At 43.0% G+C, this 23,243-nt stretch overlaps 1 protein-coding gene across 3 annotated transcripts in view; it reads left to right on the top strand.

Annotated features, from left to right (window-relative positions):
- The window catches only part of usp24 (ubiquitin specific peptidase 24), a 260,396-nt gene that overhangs the window by 60,984 nt on the left and 176,169 nt on the right, over nt 1–23,243 (top strand). For all 3 annotated transcript variants that reach the window (XR_011948152.1, XM_072510705.1, XM_072510704.1), the window contains exons 2-9: nt 11,519–11,684; nt 12,941–13,008; nt 13,364–13,507; nt 16,123–16,245; nt 18,603–18,638; nt 21,169–21,234; nt 21,757–21,822; nt 22,034–22,108. Coding sequence is in view for 2 of the 3 variants with exons in the window: in XM_072510705.1 (XP_072366806.1) it covers nt 11,519–11,684; nt 12,941–13,008; nt 13,364–13,507; nt 16,123–16,245; nt 18,603–18,638; nt 21,169–21,234; nt 21,757–21,822; nt 22,034–22,108 (744 nt within the window). In the remaining variant the exon portion in view is untranslated. The remainder of the gene's footprint in view (nt 1–11,518; nt 11,685–12,940; nt 13,009–13,363; nt 13,508–16,122; nt 16,246–18,602; nt 18,639–21,168; nt 21,235–21,756; nt 21,823–22,033; nt 22,109–23,243) is intronic.

Here is a 23,243-nt window from a genome sequence, read left to right as displayed (position 1 = left end):
AGGAAGGAACTTAAGCAAGGAGTCCGGAGGGCATGAAGGGGTCATGAAATGTCATTGACAAATAGGGTTAAGGAAAATCCCAAGGCTTTTTACACGTACATAAAAAGCAAGAGGGTAGCCAGGGAAAGGGTTGGCCCACTGAAGGATAGGCAAGGGGATCTATGTGTGGAGCCAGAGGAAATGGGTGAGGTACTAAATGAATACTTTGCATCAGTATTCACCAAAGAGAAGAAATTGGTAGATGTTGAGTCTGGAGAAGGGTGTGTAGATAGCCTGGGTCACATTGAGATCCAAAAAGACGAGATGTTGGGTGTCTTAAAAAATATTAAGGTAGATAAGTCCCCAGGGCCTGATGGGATCTACCCCAGAATACTGAAGGAGGCTGGAGAGGAAATTGCTGAGGCCTTGACAGAAATTCTTTGGATCCTCACTGTCTTCAGGTGATGTCCCGGAGGACTGGAGACTAGCCAATGTTGTTCCTCTGTTTAAGGAGGGTAGCAAGGATAATCCCGGGAACTACAGGCCGGTGAGCCTTGCTTCAGTGGTATGGAAATTACTGGAGAGAATTCTTCGAGACAGGATCTACTCCCATTTGGAAGCAAATGGACGTATTAGTGAGAGGCAGCATGGTTTTGTGATGGGGAGGTCGTGTCTCACTAACTTGATATAGTTTTTCGAAGAGGTCACTAAGATGATTGATGCTGGTAGGGCAGTGGATGTTGTCTATATGGACTTCAGTAAGGCCTTTGACAAGGTCCCTCATGGTTGACTAGTACAAAAGGTGAAGTCACACGAGATCAGGGGTGAGCTGGCAAGATGGATACAGAACTGGCTAGGTCATAGAAGGCAGAGAGTAGCAATGGAAGGATGCTTTTCTAATTGGAGGGCTGTGACCAGTGGTGTTCCACAGGGATCAGTGCTGGGACCTTTGCTGTTTGTAGTCTCTGTAAATGATTTGGAGGAAAATGTAACTGGTCTGATTAGTAAGTTTGCAGTCGACACAAAGGTTGGTGGAATTGCGGATAGCGATGAGGACTGTCGGAGGATACAGCAGGATTTGGATTGTTTGGAGACTTGGGCGGAGAGATGGCAGATGGAGTTTAATCCGGACAAATGTGAGGTAATGCATTTTGGAAGGTCTAATGCAGGGAGGGAATATACAGTGAATGGTAGAACCCTCAAGAGTATTGAAAGTCGAAGAGATCTAGGAGTACAGGTCCACAGGTCACTGAAAGGGGCAACACAGGTGGAGAAGGTAGTCAAGAAGGCATACGGCATGCTTGCCTTCATTGGCCGGGGCATTGAGTATAAGAATTGGCAAGTCATGTTGCAGCTGTATAGAACCTTAGTTAGGCCACACTTGAACTATAGTGTTCAATTCTGGTCGCCACACTACCAGAAGGATGTGGAGGCTTTAGAGAGGGTGCAGAAGAGATTTACCAGAATGTTGCCTGGTCTGGAGAGCATTAGTTATGAGGAGCGGTTGAATAAACTCGGTTTGTTCTCACTGGAACGAAGGTGGTTGAGGGGGCGACCTGATAGAGGTCTACAAAATTATGAGGGGCATAGACAGAGTGTATAGTCAGAGGCTGTTCCCCGGGGTAGAGGGGTCAATTACTAGGGGGCATAGGTTTAAGGTGAGAGGGGCAAGGTTTAGAGTAGATGTATGAGGCAAGTTTTTTACGCAGAGGGTAGTGGGTGCCTGGAACTCGCTACCGGAGGAAGTGGTGGAAGCAGGGACGATAGTGACATTTAAGGGGCATCTTGACAAATACATGAATAGGATGGGAATAGAGGGATACGGACCCAGGAAGTGTAGAAGATTGTAGTTTAGTCGGGCAGCATGGTTGGCATGGGCTTGGAGGGCCGAAGGGCCTGTTCCTGTGCTGTACATTTCTTTGTTCTTTGAACTCCAACTGCCATTTCTCTGCCCAACTCTCCAATCTATTTATATTTTGCTGTATTCTCTGACAGTCCTCCTCGCTATCTGCAACTCCACCAATCTTAGTATCATCTGCAAACTTGCTAATCAGACCACCTATACCATCGTCCAGATCATTTATGTATATTACAAACAACAGTGGTCCGAGCACTGATCCCTGTGGAACACCACTAGTCACCTTTCTCCATTTTGAGACACTCCCTTCCACCACTACTCTCTATCTCCTGTTGCCCATCCAGTTCTTTATCCATCTAGCTAGTACACCCTGAACCCCATACGACTTCACTTTTTCCATCAACCTGCCATGGGAAACTTTATCAAACGCCTCACTGAATTCCATGTATATGACATCTACAGCCATTCCCTCATCAATTAACTTTGTCACTTCCTCAAAGAATTCTATTAGGTTTGTAAGACATGACCTTCCCTGCACAAAACCATGCTGCCTATCACTGATCAGTCTATTTTCTTCCAAATGTGAATAGATCCTATCCCTCAGTATCTTCTCCAACAATTTGCCTACCACTGACGTCAAGCTCACAGGTCTATAATTCCCTGGATTATCCCTGCTACCCTTAAACAAAGGGACAACATTAGCAATTCTCCAGTCCTCCGGGACCTCACCCGTGCTCAAGGATGCTGCAAAGATATCTGTTAAGGCCCCAGCTATTTCTTCCCTCAGTAACCTGGGATAGATCCTATCCGGACCTGGGCACTTGTCCACCTTAATGCTTTTTAGAATACCCAAAACTTCCCCCTTCCTTATGCCGACTTGACCTAGAGTATTTAAACATCCATCCTTAGCCTCAACATCCGTCATGTCCCTCTCCTTGGTGAATACCGATGCAAAGTACTCATTAAGAATCTCACCCATTTCCTCTGACTCCACGCATAAATTCCCTCTTGTCTTTGAGTGGGCCAATCCTTTCTCTAGTTACCCTCTTGCTCCTTGTATACGAATAAAAGGCTTTGGGATTTTCCTTAACCCTGCTAGCCAAAGATATTTCATGACCCCTTTTAGCCCTCTTTATTGCGCATTTGAGATTCGTCCTACTTTCCCATATTCTTCCAAAGCTTCATCAGATTTAAGTTGCCTAGATCTTGTGTATGCTTCCTTTTTCATCTTAGCTAGTCTCACAATTCCACCCGTCATCCATGGTTCCCTAATCTTGCCATTTCTATCCCTCATTTTCACAGGTACATGTCTGTCCTGCACTCTAATCAACCTTTCCTTAAAAGACTCCCACATTTCAAATGTGGATTTACCCTTAAGCAGCTGCTCCCAATCCACATTCCCTAGCTCCTGCTGAATTTTGTTATACTTGGCCTTTCCCCAATTTAGCACTCTTCCTTTAGGACCACTCTCGTCTTTGTCCATGAGTATTTTAAAATTACAGAATTGTGATCGCTGTTCCCAAAGTAATCACCGACTGAAACTTTAACCACCTGGACGGGATCATTCCCCAATACCAGGTCCAGTATGGCCCCTTCCCGAGTTGGACTATTTACATACTGCTCTAAAAAAACTCTCCTGGATGCTCCTTACAAATTCTGCTCCATCTACGCCTCCAACACTACATGCGTCCCATTCAATGTTGGGGAAGTTAAAATCTCCCATCACGACCACCCTATTGCTCCTACATTTTTCAATAATCTGTCTACATATTTGTACCTCTACTTCACGCTTTTGGGAGGCCTGTAGTAAAGTCTCAATAATGTTAGTGCACCCTTCCTATTTCTTAGCTCTACCCATATTGCCTCAGTGCTCAAATATTCCATCGTGCCCTCCTTAATCATAGCTGTGATATCATCTCTGACCAGTAATGCAACTCCTCCACCCCTTTTACCTCCCTCTCTATCCCTCCTGAAGCATCTATACCCTGGGATATTTAGTTGCCAGTCTTGCCCTTCCCTCGACCAAGTCTCCGTAATACCAATAACATCATATTCCCAGGTACTAATCCAAGCCCTAAGTTCATCTGCCTTACCTGCTACACTTCTCGCATTGAAACAAATGCACCTCAGACCACCTGTCACTTTGCGTTCATCATCTCTTCCCTGTCTACTCTTCCCCTTAGTCAAATTGAGTTTATTATCTAGTACCTTACTGGCTTTAGTTGCTGCCTCTTTACTGACCTCTAACTTCCTAATCTGGTTCCCATCCCCCTGCCACATTAGTTTAAAACCTCCCCAACAGTGTTAGCAAAAGCACCCCCTAGGACATTGGTTCCAGTCCTGCACAGGTGTCGACCATCCGATTTGTAATGGCCTCACCGCCCCCAGAACCGGTTCCAATGTCCCAAAAAATCTGAACCCCTCCCTCCTGCACCATCTCTCAAGCCACATATTCATTCTGACTATTCTTGAATTTCTACTCTGACTGTCTCATGGAACTGGTAGCAATCCTGAGATTACTACCTTTGAGGTCCGACTTTTTAACTTGGCTCCTAACTCCCTAAATTCTGATTGTAGGACCTCATCCAGTTTTTTACCTATATCGTTGGTGCCTATATGCACCACGACAACTGGCTGTTCACCCACCCCCTTCAGTATGTCCTGCAGCCGATCTGAGACATCCCTGACCCGTGCACCCGGGAGGCAACATACCATTCGGAAGTCTCGTTTTCCACCACAGATATGCCTGTCTACTCCCCTTACGATTGAATCCCCTATGACTATAGCCCTGCCAGTCTTTTTCCCGCCCTTCTCTGCAGCAGAGTCGGCCACGGTGCCATGAGCCTGGCTACTACTGCCTTCCCCGGGTGAGTCATTTCCCCCAACAGTATCCAAACGGTATACCTGATTTGGAGGGAGATGACCGCAGGGGACACCTGCACTGCCTTCCTGCTCTTTCTCTGCCTTTTGGTCACCCATTCCCTGTCTCTCTCACCAATCCTAATCTGCTGTGTGACCAACTCACTGAACGTGCTATCCACGACCTCCTCAGCATCGCGGATGCTCCAAAGTGAGTCCATCCGCAGCTCCAGAGCCGTCAGCAGGAGCTGCAGCTGGACACACTTCCCGCACATGAAGAAGTCAGGGCATCGGCCGCGTCCCTGAACTCCCACATTGAGCACGAGGAGCATAACACGGGTCTGGGATCTCCTGCCATTTTTACACTTTACCTGAACTGATAACAAATATAATATCAAATAAGGAATAAGTGAAAGGAATAAGGATTTTACTTACCAATCACAATACTTATCAACACACGAAGAGTTAAATTTCTCCCAGCTATTTACCTTCCCGACAGACTCCTGGCCACTGCTCCCGCCGAAACTCTGAAGCTACAACTTGCGGAGAAAAGAGAGAGCTTACCTGATATTCACTCACCCCCTTAGGTTAGAGGAAGTGGAAGGGTGGGAGACACTACAAGTGTAGTGTCTCGAGTTTAGCAACCGCCCAACTTTCATAGAGGTAAAAATCAAACACTTAAGCACCAACCTGATTCCCAAGCTGCACTCCGGCTCCCTCTCTCTCTCCCGGAAATGAAGGCCGCTGGAACCTGGGGGCAAGTTTAAACACCTACCTGAATCCCAAGCTGCACTCGTTGCACTCCGGCTCACTCTCTCTACCGCTCCCGGAAATGAAGGCCGCTGGAATCTGGGGGCAAGTTTAAACACCTACCTGAATCCCAAGCTGCACTCGCTGCACTCTGGCACCCTCTATCTCCGCTCCCGGAAATGAAGGCCGCTGGAACCTGGGGGCAAGTTTCAACACCAACCTGAATTCCAAACCGCACTCCGGCTCTCTCACTCTCTCCCGCTCCCGGAAATGAAGGCCGCTGGAACCTGGGGGCAAGTTGAAACACCTACCTGAATCCCAAGCTGCACTCTTTGCACTCCGGCTCCCTTTCTCTCTCCGGCTCCCGGACATGAAGGCCGCTGGAACCCGAGGGCAAGTTTAAACATCTACCTGAATCAAAAGCTGCACTCCGGCTCCCTTTCTCGCTCCCGCTCCCGGAAATGAAGGCCGCTGGAACCTGAGGGCAAGTTTAAACACCTACCTGAATCCCAACCTGCACTCCTGTTCCCTCGCTCTCTCTCCCGCACCCGGAAATGAAGGCCGCTGGAACCTGGGGGCAAGTTTAATCACCTACCTGAATACCAAGCTGCACTTTGGCTCCCTGTCTCTCTCCTGCTCCCGGAAATGAAGGCCGCTGGGACCTGGGGGCAAGTTCAAACACCTACCTGAATCCCTCGCTGCACTCCGGCTCCCTCTCTATCTCCCGCTCCCGGAAATGAAGGCCGCTGGAACCATGGGGCAAGTTTAAACACCTATCCAAATCCCAAGCTGCACTCCGGCTCCCTTTCTCACTCTCCCGCTCCCGGAAATTATGGCCGCTGGAACCAGGGGGCAAGTTTAATCACCTACCTGAATACCAAGCTGCACTTCTGCTCCCTGTCTCTCTCCTGCTCCCGGAAATGAAGGCCGCTGGAACCGTGGGGCAAGTTTAAACACCTATCCAAATCCCAAGCTGCACTCCGGCTCCCTCTCTCTCTCCCGCTCCCGTAAATTATGGCCGCTGGAACCTGGGGGCAAGTTTAAACACCTATCTGAATCCCAAGCACTCCGGCTCCCTCTCTCTCTCCCGCTCCCGGAAATGAAGGCCGCTGGAACCTGGGGGCAAGTTTAAACACTTACCTGAATCCCAAGCTGCACTCCAGATCCCTCTCTCTCTCCCGCTCCCGGAAATGAAGGCCGCTGGAACCTGGGGGCAAGTTTAAACACCTACCTGAATCCCAAGCTGCACTCCGGCACCCTCTCTCTCTCTCCCGCTCCCGGAAATGAATGCCGCTGGAACCTGGGGGCAAGTTTAAACACCTACCTGAATCCCAAGCTGCACTCGCTGCACTCCGGCTCCCTCTCTCCCGCTCCCGGAAATGAAGGACGCTGGAACCTGGGGGCAAGTTTAAACACCTACCTGAATCGCAAGCTGCACTCCGGCTCCCTCTCTCGGAAATGTATGCCGCTGGAACCTGGGGGCAAGTTTAAACACTTACCTGAATCCCAAGCTGCACTCCGGCTCCCTCTCTCCCGCTCCCGGAAATGAAGGCCGCTGGAACCTGGGGGCAAGTTTAAACATCTACCTGAATCCCACGCTGCACTCCGGCTCCCTCTCTCTCTCCTGCTCTCAGAAATGAAGGCCGCTGGAACCTGGGGGCAAGTTTAAACACTTACCTGAATCCCAAGCTGCACTCGCTGCACTCCAGATCCCCCTCTCTCTCCCGTTCCCGGAAATGAAGGCCGCTGGAACCTGGGGGCAAGTTTAAACACCTACCTGAATCCCAAGCTGCACTCCGGCACCCTCTCTCTCTCTCCCGCTCCCGGAAATGAATGCCGCTGGAACCTGGGGGCAAGTTTAAACACCTACCTGAATCCCAAGCTGCACTCGCTGCACTCCGGCTCCCTCTCTCCCGCTCCCGGAAATGAAGGCCGCTGGAACCTGGGGGCAAGTTTAAACACCTACCTGAATCCCAAGCTGCACTCCGGCTCCCTCTCTCTCTCTCCTGCTCCCAGAAATGAAGGCCGCTGGAAACTGGGGGCAAGTTTAAACACCTACCTGAATCCCTCGCTGCACTCCGGCTCCCTCTCTCCCGCTCCCGGAAATGAAGGCCGCTGGAACCTGGGGGCAAGTTTAAACACCTACCTGAATCCCAAGCTGCACTCCGGCTGCCTCCCTCTCTCCCGCTCCCAGAAATGAAGGCCGCTGGAACCTGGGGGCAAGTTTAAACATCTACCTGAATCCCACGCTGCACTCCGGCTCCCTCTCTCTCTCCCGCTCCTGGAAATGAAGGCCGCTGGAACCTGGGGGCAAGTTTAAACACCTACCTGAATTCCAAGCTGCACTCCGGCTCCCCCTCTCTCTCCCGCTCCCGGAAATCTGTCCAAAAGTACCCCGTACTGCCTCCCTTTGCTTGCGTCCACGTAACCATCTTCATGGCCATGAGCTTACGTTTTCAATTTCTAGAGCCGTGTATCTTTAATACATGTCTTAATGTAATACTGTGTGAAATAATTTTTTGAATTTAAATAAACCATATAAATACCCGTTTTCAAAGAATTCCATAAGATAGGTCAAGCACCAACTATATTTTAGAAATCCAAGCTGAACGACTGATTAACACTATGCTTCCATCAGCCTTTCAGGCAGTGCATTCCAGATCATAGCAACTTGATACACAATTTCTGCATAATCTCAATTTCTCTAAATCTTTTGCCAGGTACCTCAAATCTGTGCCCTCTGGTTACTGATCCTGCTACCACTGGGAACTGTTTTCTCTTTACTCTCTTTACTCAAATTCCTTCATGATTTTGCGCAACTTTTCAGTCTTTCAACCTCTGAGGAGAGCAACCTCAGCTTCTCTAGTCTGCTCATGTAACAGATGTCTTGCATAATAATCTTTATTGTCACAAGTAGGCTTACATTAACACTACAATGAAGTTACTGTGAAAAGCCCCTAGGCGCCACATTCCGGCACCTGTTCAGGTACACGAGGGAGAATTCAGAATGTTAAAATTACCTAACCGTACGTCTTTCGGAACTTGTGGGAGGAAACCGAAGCACCCGGAGGAAAACCACGCAGACACAGGGAGAACATGCAGACTCCACACAGACACTGACCCAAGGCGGGAATTGAACCTGGGACCCTGGAGCTGTGAAGCAACAGTGCTACCTACTGTGCTGACATGCGTTCCTGGTAACCTTCTATCTAGTAAATCTCAACTTCTCTTCTCCTTGCCATCTTTCCTAAAAGTATTGTCCAGAATTGGAACACGCTAATTCTGGTTTACATTTAAAACAAATTTTGGAGGTATTTACCTTCCGCTTGACATTTAAGGTCATTTTTTCATTGCTCTGTGGTGGAAGTGCAGACTTGAGAATCACTAACAGGTAGTCAGGATGCATGATTTGTGGCACTCCAGATTTTACATCGACTAAAATCAATATTTTTAAAATGGAGACCTCTGCACATTGGGTGCGATGACTTCTCTAACCTATTTCTGTTGAGGAAGGTTCCATACTGGCTTTGAAGGGTTGAAAGATTCACCCTAATATACAAAGCAGCTACAATGAGATTTCATAGTCAGCAGCAAAGTGGTGGAATTATAAATTTTACAGAGCAAATAAAGATTGGGAATGTGCTAGAAGCTGAAATATCATTAACTTTTCAAAAGATTGTCAAACCCTATGGAATTTTTATCATAATGAAGAAATTTTACATTCCACAAATACATTACTTCTTCAGGGCCAGCGAGATCATTTAGCAATGATTATGAACTTAATGTAACATTAAAGAACCAGTTACACCTCATTCAGGAAGGCGTAACTTATTCAATTTGTTTTCAGTGCAAACAGTGGCGTAAAAGTCACTTCAGGTCATTTCTCTCGACCTCCATCTACAGAAACTTCTCACCTATGGAGAAACAGGCCATCACTGACAACAGCATCAAGATGCCTGTGCTTAACTGTGCATGTGTGGATATCAGGAATCTCAGTTTCACAATTGTCATGATGGCGAACGCGGACGGTTTTAGTCAATACAGCTACAAAATTCTAACCGATGCTTTTCCAGTGCAAATCGAGAAGCACCATGTAACCTTGAGAATCCCACAATAACTTCTGCTTTCAGAACTATCTTGGTATGATTGACTTGAATTAATGGGGAGAATATTAAAACTGAATTGTCTCTGTGGGGGGTGCAGTGATGGTGGAAGAACACCTCCATTTTCTTGATGCTTAAAATGAGTCATATTTTGTCTGAATTATGTGGACTGGGAGATTGGCAAAAGACATTGCCTCATTTGATAAATCCCACATCACAGCACACAAGATCTGTCTGTGTCAGCAAATGAAGACCTACTTGAATGATGAAAACATGGAATCAAACTTTATTTGTGGCTTTTGAGGATTGTTGGCGCTCACCTGAGTATCCCATAGAATGGAGAAGATTGGACAGTTCCTTGATGCAGTGCCTGATTTCTTCCTTCGGTTTAGATGCTGGGCTGCTTGTATATGGAGGTTGCAAAGAAGGCAGAAATCTATTTAATTCATCTGCAGGCATTCATACATATTATAGGTAATATTGGAATGTATGTGTGCTCCGTAATTGGTGCTACAGCACCCATATGCATTTGCAAGTCCTTTGCATCAGATCTTTACTGGATATCGATGTTTGACATTAAAGTTTTAATCTAATTCTTGCTGCTGCTAATTAACTTTGAAAGTTGTGTAACTAATGGATTGGATTTAGCAATTTTAGCTTAATTTATCTGGTTAATTTGAGTCTCCACAGTGTAGATTAGATACGGTTGTGATTTAGAGGTGACTCTTAAAGTTAAGACTTCTTGAAACTTGAAAGTGCGATGGAATTTGGGAGCAGTCCAAAAAGTGTGCTTTTATTGGATCCATAACAAGTATTCCAAGTTTCAATGCAGATTTTTCAAACAGTAAAGGCACAACCAGAGCTGATTAAAAATAGGCTTGAATTAAGATGCAAAATCATCAGTGCAATTTTCAAATTGGCTCTTGAAACATTCGAATTGCATGGTTGGTATTTCATAATTATGAAATTATGCATGTTTACACCAAAAGTGATACGTTTATGACTTGAATAAATCATGAATTTAAAACCTTAACGTGGAAGGCTCACATTGAGCTTTACTCCATTCCACCCCACTAATGCACTGTTTTCCCTTTCTGACCTTTATTGTCCTACGTGTGTGCAAATACCCTTCTCGTTCAGTTTGGTGTTACTGCTGCCTCATTTGGCTTGGGCTCCAGTTCTTGTAGCTAGATGGGGAAAATTGCCTAACCAATGCCATATCTAAATTATGCTCCAGGTGGTCTCCAGTAAGGTGGCTTACTAATCCAGTGTAAATGGAGATTGAAGTACAAAAAAAAAGAACATTTTTGGGTGTGATGGGTTTCCTTAACATGTCTTTCTAGCTATCCAACTACAAAAATAATGAGGGCTTGCGCTTGATTTTTTAAAATTAATTATTTTAAATGGAGCTAATTTGTTCATTAATATTTATACAGTGAGCTATGGGGCAGAGGAGAATATTTTTACCTAGTTTCTTTTAAATTTATTTCTTCATGGGATGTGGGAATCGCTGGCTGGGCCTGCATTTATTGCCCATCGACTGGGGGATTTTCACATTGCAGTGTTCATGTAAGCCTACTTGTGACACTAATTAAGATTATTATTGCCATGAAGAGTCAACCACATTGCTATGGGTCACATTGCTGGAGTCACATATAGGCCAGATTAGGTAAGGATAGCAGATTTCCTTCCCTAAAGGACATTAGTGAAACAGATGGGTTTTTACAACAGTTGCCAATGGTTTCATGGTCACCATTAGACTTTTAATTCCAGATTTTTATTGAGTTCAAATTTCAACAACTGCCATGGTGTAACACAGCCTTTCTCTGGATATCTGGACTACTAGTCCAGTGTCAATGCCACTATGCCATTGCCTCCCCTTTAATAGCGATACTAGGAAGAAGGAAAAATGAGAAGATAATCATCTATAATGGTTAATTTGTGTTAAATCAGATTTCATTTGTTGCAGAGGAGCAATGATGAGAATGGAAACTGCTCGGGGAGCATTGAATTTCCCACCACAAATCTTTATGAATTGGAAAGTCGAGTGTTTACAGATCACTGGTCAATTCCTTACAAACGTGAAGAGTCGTTGGGAAAGTGCCTGATAGCATCCACATGCCTAGCCCGGCTTGGTAAGTAACACAAGGATTCAAGGAGCCAGGTTACAGCAGCTTGTCAGCTCCCTGTACGTGAAACCAGAAATACTTTGCTTGCTACAACAGCCCAAGTGGGGAGAATGAGAATTGAGGAAATAGGACAAAACAGACATTTTCTGTTTGTGGTTTCAACCAATATACTGCAGAGATAACCTTCATATTATAGAAAGCTGATCAGATTTTGGGGTGACTATGTAATAGGGAATCTCTCCTGCACACTCTTGTGGCAGACTGGCCATTTGCAGAAATCTGAGATAAGGGATGGCGGGTGTAGTCGGACTCTTGGTTGTTGTCAGGCGTTACTTAGACATTTTCCTACTTTAAAGACCATGGCACATAACTTCCTGGTTCCCCGGCGTCGTATTTAGGGGGATGTCCAATGATGCACTTCCCTCGAGGAAGTTCCTATATAAGTGTTCACCCAGCAATTGCCCAGAAGTGGTAACTTCCCCTGGACAATTGCGCTGGGCTGGGAGCCATCTGACAGCAGTGATTCGAATGGTTCTGCCAGTTTTACCTCTGTAGTTACTCTGAAAAAGTTAAGAGGAAAAAATTGCTTCTCACTCCAGAGTAAGTATTTAAAAAAACCCAGACCCAGCCTCGCATGGGACACTCCCCACACACATGACAGCCCCCCCCCCCCCCCCCCCCCCCCTCTCCGGTCTGAATGAGGAAGGTTAGGCGAGATGGGGGGCTTTGCAATCCCAATGTGGGCAATCCCACAAGCGTGGCAATCCACTGGAGGATGCCACTCTGAGGAAGTTACAGACCAATGACTCCCAAGACAAAATATCCCTTGTTCTTTTTTAATTGTCTTGTCAACTTGCCTGCCCATCCATATAGATAAGTCATTTCCTGAGGTAAATTTTGTTTTTGTTTGAGAGTGAAATGTCTTTGAGCAGAGAAATGTTTCTGAACTGTTCATTCAGTTGTGACTTGAAAGTACCCTAGCCAAAAAAAATCAGAGGTGGAATCGCCCTGAAGTTGTGTGTGCATTTAACTAATTGCAGGGTGGCCGAGGTCTAGAGCAGGCCCATTACCTGGGGACAGAAATGTGACATTGTTGAGAAACTTTTAGTATCTGTGAATCTGCCTTTTACTTTTCCTTAAATTGTATGTGGGTTAGATTTTAAAGCAGTCAAGCAGGTGTTCCCGTTAGGCTGACCAACTTTGGCTACCAGATGTTTTTGTTATCACTGCCCCGCTCTGATTTCTGTGTCTGATCAATGCAGGTCTTGCTGATGCTGATGAAAATTGCAAACGATTTACAGACCGATGTATGCCAGAAGCTTTTAAAAAGGTACGGTAAAAGAAGCAACTTAGACTCGGAGTGAACAGAATTGTATCTGCCTTCTAACGATGCTTTGTACTCTGATCTTTTCCAAAAACTTAACAAGAGTGTTATCGGGGGAAAGCTAACCTGGTGATGCATCATAGTTCTGTGCTACGAGTAAAGCACCACCTCAGTGATATAAAACTAGAGAAAATTGTGAACAAGTACATGAAAGTCTTCAACTTATAAATACATTATTATACAGCTGTTGAATGGACTGCTTAATGGATTACTTGATTTATCACTCAATTTTTCATTGCATTAAACAGCTAAAATAAACCTGCAGAGAATGTAAATTATTTTTGCTTTGTCTTTTCAACAGCTACTAACGTCAAGTGCTGTCCATAAATGGGGTACTGAAATCCATGAGGGAATCTACAATATGGTGATGCTCTTAGTAGATCTGGTTGCAGAGCGAATCAAACAGGACCCAATTCCTATCGGCCTTATGGGTGTGCTCACCATGGTATGGAGACAATTGTAACATCTATTGACATAGATTTTCTTCTATGTTTGCCCTGGTTTCATTTGAGTACTGGTCACCAGAAATTGAGGAATTTTAAGTGCAAATTACAGAACAAATCAAGTTTCTGCATCTTGTACAAAACCATGACACGATAAACATGGAAGACACTAATAGACATGTTTCAAAAGCTTTTGAATGTATTTAATTCACCGAGAAACTGACTACCTTTCATCAATGTAACTAGTTGTTTATAATTTTGTAACAATTTTTAAAAATTCACTTTCAGTTATTTAAAATTGGGTTAAACACAAGTGGTAGACTCGTTCTCAGTTATAAACACAAGTAACTCATTCTCCGTTATGTTAACAAAACAACATCGTTTTACCACTCTGAAATATGTGAAATAACTTTTTTAGTGCCAACATTTTTCTCTAAAAAAATTATTTTTTGAGAGCACTGTCCAATTATGCTGGTTCATGAAAAGATTTTGCATTTGGCAATTTCCATATGTGTTTAGAGTGGAATCTTGAACCTTCATTTCAGAAACCTAGCATAATTTCTGTACTGTCATGGAGTTGCTTAGTAACAGCAATAACACAAACTTGCAAGACATAATTGGATATGTCCTGCCCAGCAACATGTAGAAATCTGTCTAGTTACTGCAGTAGTCATTATTCAAAAGGCCTGCTGAGGTGCGTCTCTCCCAGTAATGAGATTAGAAAGGCATTTAAATAGTCAGATGTGAATAGCTTATTAATAGAAACAGTTTGCCTAGACGATGGGGAGATCAATGAGGTATACACATGCTAATGTCTAGAGTCAAGGAATTTGACAAGGGCAGACAGCCAAATATACCAAAGGCAGAATCAAAGTGGAATAAAGGTATAATTGCCAGACCCTCAGAAGGAAGGGAGGCCAATAAACACCTAGTAGCCTCAGAAACAGACAGGCCAGTTTCCAGCTAGCAGCCTGGAGTCCAAGTCTTGTATCTAACAGCCTCTAAGCCTTAAGAGCCAAGGCAGTGCAGAACACCTTTGTATAGGCAGTTTAAATATCTTTGCTGGACCAGGACAAGAAATCTCCCAGACTTGGTATCCTCCCTGTATTGTGGTAACTGAAAGCTGGTTTTAACTTATTGATCTATTTAATTTGGATGTTTTCTGGAGGAAAAGGGAAGTCTTAAGGAGTTCAGAAATCGTAGATATATTTTGGAGCAAGGGGTATATTCTACATAAACTGTGTGTGTATGTTTCGTAATTCGTGAACTTAATTGTCTTAACATAGTTGAACCCTGTTTATGTGTATTTGTCTTTAATTTAACATAGTCTTTAATAATTGTTGCACAATGATTGGGCTGCTTATTCTCACTGGGGTTTCACTTGATTCCTCACATAAAAACAAAACTATACGTTCCCACGAACTGGTGTTTCAAGTTGGGATACCCCCGCAGACAACATCAGCATGGTTCATGACAGTATTGTCCCTAAAGCAGAACCTCTTGGCCCTGATGTATTATGTTGTACTTAATCTTCTTTAAGCCATCAGAACGTATTTGTAGGTTGTGAAAATAGTTAAACAACCATATGGATCTTGAGCTTTATAAGTAGAGGCATAGAATACAAAAGCAAAGATGTAATGATGAGCCTTTGTAAAACTCTGTGTCTAATTCTGGGCAGCAATGTTTTTGAAGAATTTTTAGGCTTTTGAGAGACGCTGAGGAAAGTCTTTCAGAATGGTTCCGGGGACGAGGGGCTACAGATGCGTGGATAGATTGGAGGAGCTGGGGCTGTTCTCCTCGGAGAAGTGAAGATGAGAGGAGATTTGAAAGAAGTGCTCATGTCTTGAGAGATCTAGAGATGGTAGATGGACAAAAACAGTTCCCTTTGGCGGCAGGGCTGAGAGCAAGAAGGCACCAATTAAAGATGATTGGCAAAAGAGTCCATGATGGCTCAGTTTATAAAGCTGTTTAACCCATGATGGCTTATACAGCGAAAGGTTAGCATGTGGAATGCACTGCCTTAGTGTGGTGGAGGCAGATGTAATTGTGCTTTCAAAGATGAATTGGATGCGCACCTGAAGAGAAATTAGCAAAGTTACCGGGCAAGATCGCGACGTAGGACAAGCCGAGTTGCTATTGCAGAGAGTTGGCATGGGCACGATGACCCAAATGGCCTCTTGTGCTGTAACTATTCAAGTCACTTGGAACTATTCATCAATTGCATTTATTAATTTCATTCTGGAAGGAGTATATTGAAGTACTTTCTTTCCTCTTCAGCCAACAACAGAAAGTTATTTAATTGCTGTCTATTATGTTCTTTCTGTTGTTACATTTATAGTGTGCAATACAAAATAGATTCACTAAGTAGGAGAAAATCTCGTCAGGTGTCTCACCTTTTAGTTAGATGCAAAAGAATATAGATGAAAGCCTGTGAAAGAGAAATGCAATCATGTAATAGTGCTGAAAAGAAGGAAGCAAATTAAGGATTCAGAGAATTTATTTTCAGTTTTAGTATGAATGTTTTTCACAGTTTGCCACTTTAAAATAATTGTGCCTTGCGTTTTTAAGTGTCTCTAGACCTCACATGAAATATTAATTATTTTGTTTCAATTTCCAGGCTTTCAATCCAGGCAACGAGTACCATTTCAAGAACCGAATGAAAGTGTGCCAAAGGAATTGGGCAGATGTTTTTGGAGATGGCAAAATGTATGCCATCTCACCACCAGTCAACCTACAGAAGGTGGGTTTGACAGTGTTGCACATGTGAGGAGGTACATGAACTCTAACTTGGCACTGTGTGGTATAGAATGGGATGCCACTCAGCAGCAATATCGATACAAATACAAAATATGGGAAGTACTATTTTTTAAGTTATAGGTAGTTGACCAAGCAAGACCCACGCCTACCTCTAAAGGACTATGAGCCCATGACATGAATCTTTTGACTTGTAGGCCTTCTGTTATTCCAAATTGAAGACATCGGCAGGACTGAGTATTGTAGTGTACCCCCAAAATTTCTACCATTCCAACACATAAAGCACTATGCCCCTCCCCTCTGCAGACAAGGCAAGCTTCTGCTTTTTATACATAGTTTTTCTGAAACTGTCAGTATAGAAATAATCTAAAGAGACTTGGGATGAGAGCAGGAAAGTATATCTCTAAGTCCACATTGCAGCACAGATGAACTTGAGGTTACAGCTGACTGGTACTTTCACTGATTGATATCTTATGAAGAAAGAATGGGCCTGTATCCATTGGCGTTTAGAAGAATGAAAGGTGACCTTATTGAAATATGTAAGATCCTGAGGAGACTCGACAAGGTGGATGCTGAAAGGATGTTTCCCCTTATGGGAGAGACTAAAACTTAGGGATAATGTTTATAATTAAGGGCCTTGTTTAAGATTGAGATGAGGATTTGTTTCTTTCAGAGGGTCTTGAGTCTTTGGAACTCTTCTCCAGAAAATGGCAGAGATGGGGTCATTGAATATTTTTAAGGCAGATACGTTTTGGACTGACTAGAGAGTCAAAGGTTATTGAGGGTGGGTGGAATGTGTAGTTGAGGCCATGGTCAGATCAGCCATGATCTTATTGAATGGTGGAGCTGGCTCAAGAGGCTGAATGACTTATTCCTGCTTCTAATTTGTATGATGTGGAGACTGGGCGTTGGACTGGGGTGAGCACAGTAAGAAGTCTTGCAACACCAGGTTAAAGTCCAACAGGTTTGTTTCAAATCACTAGCTTTCGGAGCACTGCTCCTTCCTCACCTGAGACTTCTTACTCTAATTTGTATGTTCGTGTAGAAGCTAAAATTCCATACCTTCATGTTACACCTTGCTGATGAAGTGTAACTAGATTTTTAATGGTGTATTAAGTTCATAATTCTGTTGATTAACCTCCCTAGCACTGAAAAACTAATGTTATTTTTGTGTAATATCAAATTTCTCCATTATGATGATTCCATAGGTTTTAATGCAACAAATACCTTTTTTAAAGAAATTTTTTAATCTCGACTTTTGAGAGGTATGTCTCAATCTTTATTTCATGCTTTAAAAAAAAATAATAAAAGGTAAAAGATAATCAGTGCTTTTTAGCTTCCTGGTTTGCTGTCAGAATTATATTGTGTGAATAGCTGCGTACACTCGGTGACATTACTGTTGCTGAATGCCAGGAGATCTCTTTGATTTGGCCCCAGTTTCAAATTAGCCTTAGGAAAGGTGAAATTCATACAACAGCAATTCTTCGATGTTGTGGATGACTTTCTTTGAGGTTGGTGGCAAGTGCCGCTGCTTTGCTGCCAGTTGCAAAATCTGGGCCACTGTATTTTAATGTTCTTTAGGACTGCTGCTTATTCTATTTGCCTTATACTGTATAATGTGTGAACAATTACTCTACTGCTGCCTGTCCTCGTACTGCACCTCCAAATTCAGAAGGATTGTATAGTATGTTTGAATCCAACCACTGCCTGAGGGCTTGCAGGTTATTTCTTTCTGGTATTGCTTGGTGAAATGTGTCTCTGTATTGTTTCCATCTTACATTTAATCCCTTGGTGCCAACTAAACACTGCCATACATAAAAGAATTAAATGATAGCGATTACTAATTACACATGGGTAAAGGCTCTTGAAGTTGAGCATATGTGATACATTACAGCAGAGGTTCATTTAGTAGCCCATGAAGGAATATTTGTTTTCCATTGCTGGCTAGCCCTGATTTTTCTTTGTTCCATTTATTTGCGGGTCTCTGCATTACTGAAAAGACCAGCATATTTCACCCATCCTTACTGCTCTTGAGGAGCTGGTGGTGAGCCACTTTTTTGCAATTCATGTGGTGTGAAGGCATTCCCACAGTGTTGCTAGGGAGGAGTTTCTGAATTTTGGCCCAGGGACCGAAAGGAAGACTATACGTTCCTCAGTCAAGGTGGTGTGTGACTTGGAGGGGAACTTGCAGGTGATAGTGTTCTGACAAGCCTGCTGTCCTTATCATTCTAGGTGGTATAGATTGTGAGTTGCTGTTATCATTTGGTCGTACAGTTATGTCCTGGGTTTAGTTGATTATAATTGTTTACAGCAATAATTTTTCTTTTATCTTTGACCTTGCAGGAACCTCATGGATGGCTCATAGATCTGGTTAATCGGGTAGGTACTCCACTATTTTGCACCGTCCCGTCTCCTCTCCTACTCACCTCACCTTTATCTCCATATATACTGTCAGGTTGCAAATGAACCTAAAGGATAATGTACTCTTGTATATGTATTGTAAATAATCCAGTCATCCCATTGCATTGTTTATTCTTGTAAATTAAATATTGCAGGGAAAGGTGCAGAAGGAGCTTTGAACCTCTTGCAGGGGCAGTGTGAAGGTGGTATCAAGGAGAGGGCAGTGGCAGAATTTCTGCATTGTTTTATTTGCCTTTGTGCTTAAAAGGTGAAGACTATAAACATTTTAGGAACACAATGATGGAATAGAAACATTGAGACCTTTTGAGAAGGGGGCCATTGGGCTGAGTGTACCTGTGCCAGCTCTTTGAAAGAGCTAACCATTATCTCTGCTCTTTCCTCCTGGCCATGCAATAGTGCAAAGCTTTATGAAAATGAAGGTAAACAAGGCTCTGAAAAACTCTTTAAAAAGTTTCTTTCAAGGGAAGCGATAGAATTGACTTTGTCAATTGCACACACCCTCACTGCTATTTTTCAAAGCTCATTGCAATAGATAACATGGGTGGTTTGAAAAGGTGAGGCTGGCTAAACCAGTGGTCTTATGCACAAAATAGTCTCTGAATGAATTCCGACAATTAACTCACAGTTTCCAAAGAAGCAATTTGCTTTATGATTCGCTACAGGGCTACTTTGCAGTGGGTTAAGTATAGCCAGTTAAAATGAGATTTATCCTTCTTCAGATGGAGATTAAAGGTCTTCATAATTCTTCATATTTTGTTTCCAAGCCCTGCTCAAAATATTAATAAGAATTTCCAGCAATGGATCATCACTCTTACCTACTGTTGTGCTTGAGGCTTGCTCTCAGAGTTTTGCAGGGCTGGCTGTTAATGGATTGAGCTGAGGAAGTTATTACCTAAATCAATGGAATCTGAAATATTGATGGTGACTCAATGAATGGGCTTCCAACCAGCATCTGGGCCCAAGCTATTAACTAAACTTAGTGCCCAATACATTTCTTTACTCTATTTCTGGTCATTTAGTGTTGGCACTTAGATCATTAGTTCTCAGATGCCCATGAAAAATTGGATGTCGGTCAAAATGGGTGGCACGGTAACACAGTGGTTAGCACTGTTGTTTCACAGCAACAGGGTCCCAGGTTTGATTCCCGGCTTGGGTCACTGCCTGTGTGGAGTCTGCACGTTCTCCCCGTGTCTGCGTCGGTTTCCTCCGGGTGCTCCAATTTCCTCCCACAAGTCCCGAAAGACATGCTGTTAGGTGAATTGGACATTCTGAATTCTCCCTCCGTGTACCCGAACAGGAACCGGAGTGTGGCGACTAGGAGATTTTCACAGTAATTTAATTGCAGTATTAATGTAAACTTATTTGTCACAATAATAAAGATTATTATTATTAAATGCTTGATGCAAATAAAGAGGTTCAATTAAACAACCAACAACTTTGCTCCAAGGAGACCAACCCCAGCTTCTCCAACTTTGTAGCTAAAATCCCTCATCCCTGAAACCATTCTGATAAATCTCTCCTGAACCCAACCAAGAATTCTCCCATCCTTTCCAAAACGTTGTGATTTTTAACCCGTTCACTGCTGATAGTGTGATCAATTCAAATGATTATGTATGTGTTTACTAAATTCCTATTAACAGTACTTGGTCACTGAGTAACCGCCGAGCACTATGTTCTGGTTGTAAATCTCAACCTATCTCAGTCGCTGCATGCTGTGGTTCCATGCGAGTAGATATGCGCAAAACATTTAAAAATTAATCAGCATTCAGCCCAGCAGCACTGTAAGTTAGAAATGTCAGCAATGATTGATATTGAATTATCTCCTCTTTACACTTGATAAAGCAGCCCTGGTATGTTTATCAAGTGTATGTTGGTATCTGGCAGCCTCACACAGGACTCCACATCGGGTTAGCAGAGCTCAATGGTTTTCATGGTTAATCCACTACTCATAATTGTTGGGGAAGCTAAGTTTCAGAGTTGTGTTTAGGAAAATTTTGACTGGACCAATCAAAGGCTTAGTGCCATATGTACCCACTGTCATTAGGTCTTGGAGGTTTTCATATCCTTGGACTGTTCCAAGACAGAGGAGTTTTGAGTTCATACCTTGACAGAACTAAGTTCTCAGTAAAGCCTCTTGTTATCTTCTGTCCCTTGGCCTTTATCCATATTATAAACTTCAGGGTCATACCTATGTATAACATTTCTTTGTGTCACCTGGCTTGGAACTCCATAGAAGAACTTCAACCTTAATGACAAAGGCATTGGAAAGTACAACTCTTGTAAAGCATCCAACAGAAAATGTGGTGTCTTAACTAATTGAGTGCCTCATAGCCATGTAAATTACTCTCAGGAAATGCTAAAGTAAATATGTGGTTGGTTAATTAAAGAAATTGGTTTCCATCTAGCAGCTCTACTCTGTAATTGAACTTTGTTTAATGCAGTTGTGTTCTGAAACAATTGTCATCAAATTAGCTATTTTGTTTTCCAGTTTGGAGAAATGGGTGGATTTTCGGGAATCCAGTTGAAGCTTGGCGTAGAGGATATAGAAACTGCAGTAAGTAATTACTTTCAAAACAATGTTGTAGGTAATTTGGGTGCACTTCAAACAAGCATATTTTAATTGCAGTTTGTCTGTCAATTTTTAAAATCCCCATCCCTTATTGTGGTAGGTAGTTTATGATTAATTTATTATTTTGATAGTTCTCCTTTTGTAACACTGTGCCACCATCTTGTAGAACGAGGCTTTGAAAGTGGCCACTTGGCAAACTCTGTGCATTGGACTTTCTTTATCCAGTACAAATAAATACAGTAACTTGGGTGGTGTGTATGAATGCAAAATGTTGTGTATTGCTTCATATTTTGCATTGCAACTGGGCCTACCACAGTGCTACAATTCCTAGCAAATTGCTATCTGAAGGGAAAAATATTTTATTGATATTTTGTCTTTTTCCTTTACTTTCCATTACTACTAATTGCTAAAATGATGGGAACTACAGACCTAATTGCAATGCATAAATCTAGTTGGTTACTACAGGACCTACTTCTGGTTTAAACCTTTATTGTATTTTTCCTTTAGGCTGTGTCTGCACTAGTGCAGCCTTTGGGAGTATGTGCAGAATATCTAAATCCCACAGTAGTACAGGTAAGCATGTAATGGCAGTGAGATTTTCAATAGAATACTTAAGTCTAAGATAGAAATTGACTAGTAGCAAATGAAGACTGCATCCAGCCTTACACAAAGCTAATTTCATAAGATAATTTTTCAGCCCAATAATATTTGTTCCAAAGTAGATGTTGTGGACTTGAAATAAAAATGTTACATCATTTTTTTTGGTTTATTGTTTGTTTCACAGCCCATGCTGGACCCAGTCATTGATAAAATGATTCGATACGTGCAAAGTTTAGAAGAAAAAGATCTGAAAGACAAGGTAACATCTTTAGATAACTTCATTAGATTTTTCTGAGTTTCCTTCATTAAAACAAGTGTTCTATCTCCTTGGTCTTACTTTCTTTTCTGAAGCGTTAATGAATCTGGATTTTCTTCTTGAACCGTGAGGCATTTCCACAAATTTGGAATAGTGCATACCCCTACTCTCAGCTGCTGAAACCCACACCCATGTCTTTTCACCTCTAAACTTGACTACTAGAATGCACTTCTGGCTGACCCCCATCAAAATCCTCAGCTGCCTAAATCCTAACTTGCACCAAGTCCATTTCACCCATTGACCTACATTAACTCTCAGTTAAACAATGCCTGAATTTAAAATTCTCATTTTGTTTTCAAATTCCTACATTGCTGCCCCTACCTTTTGTAATCTCCTCCAGCCACGCAACCCTCCGAGATATCTGCACTCCTCTTAGTCTGGTTTCTTGATGTGGAGATGCCGGCGTTGGACTGGGGTGAGTACAGTACGAAGTCTTACAACACCAGGTTAAAGTCCAACAGGTTTGTTTCGATGTCACTAGCTTTCAGAGCGCTGCTCCTTCCTCAGGTGAATGAAGAGGCCTCTTCATTCACTTGAGGAAGGAGCAGCGCTCTGAAAGCTAGTGACATCGAAACAAACCTGTCGGACTTTAACCTGGTGTTGTAAGACTTCGTACTCTGGTTTCTTGGGCATTCCAGATATTAATCATTCCACGATTGGTGGCCATTCCTTCAGCTGCCATGGCCCTAAACTTTGGAATTCCTTCCTTAAACCTCTGTTTTTTTATCTCTCTCTCTCATCTGCTCTAACTTTGTAAATCAACATTAAGCTTTGTTTTATATTGCTCCTGTGAAGCACTTTGCAGAATCCTATTACATTAAAGGCGCTTTATAAATACAAGCTCTTATCCATATGATCCATATTGATCATGCTGAAGCTGCTCTGAGAGCAGTGAGATTACATCTTAATGCCTAAATGCAACCTAGTTCAGTTTCCCCATGCAGCACTTGGTATAGGTTAACTTGTTAGTCAGAAGTGTCCCTGAGATTAGAATGGCGCCACTAATGGTATAGTGCCCAAAGAAGAGCGAGGGTCTGCCTTCACTTGTCTTTACTTTCTTGCATGTTACTTTATACGT

This window comes from Scyliorhinus torazame, chromosome 7 (genome assembly GCF_047496885.1).
Source record: "Scyliorhinus torazame isolate Kashiwa2021f chromosome 7, sScyTor2.1, whole genome shotgun sequence".
Taxonomy (NCBI): domain Eukaryota; kingdom Metazoa; phylum Chordata; class Chondrichthyes; order Carcharhiniformes; family Scyliorhinidae; genus Scyliorhinus; species Scyliorhinus torazame.
This window is presented reverse-complemented; position numbering and strand designations above follow the sequence as displayed.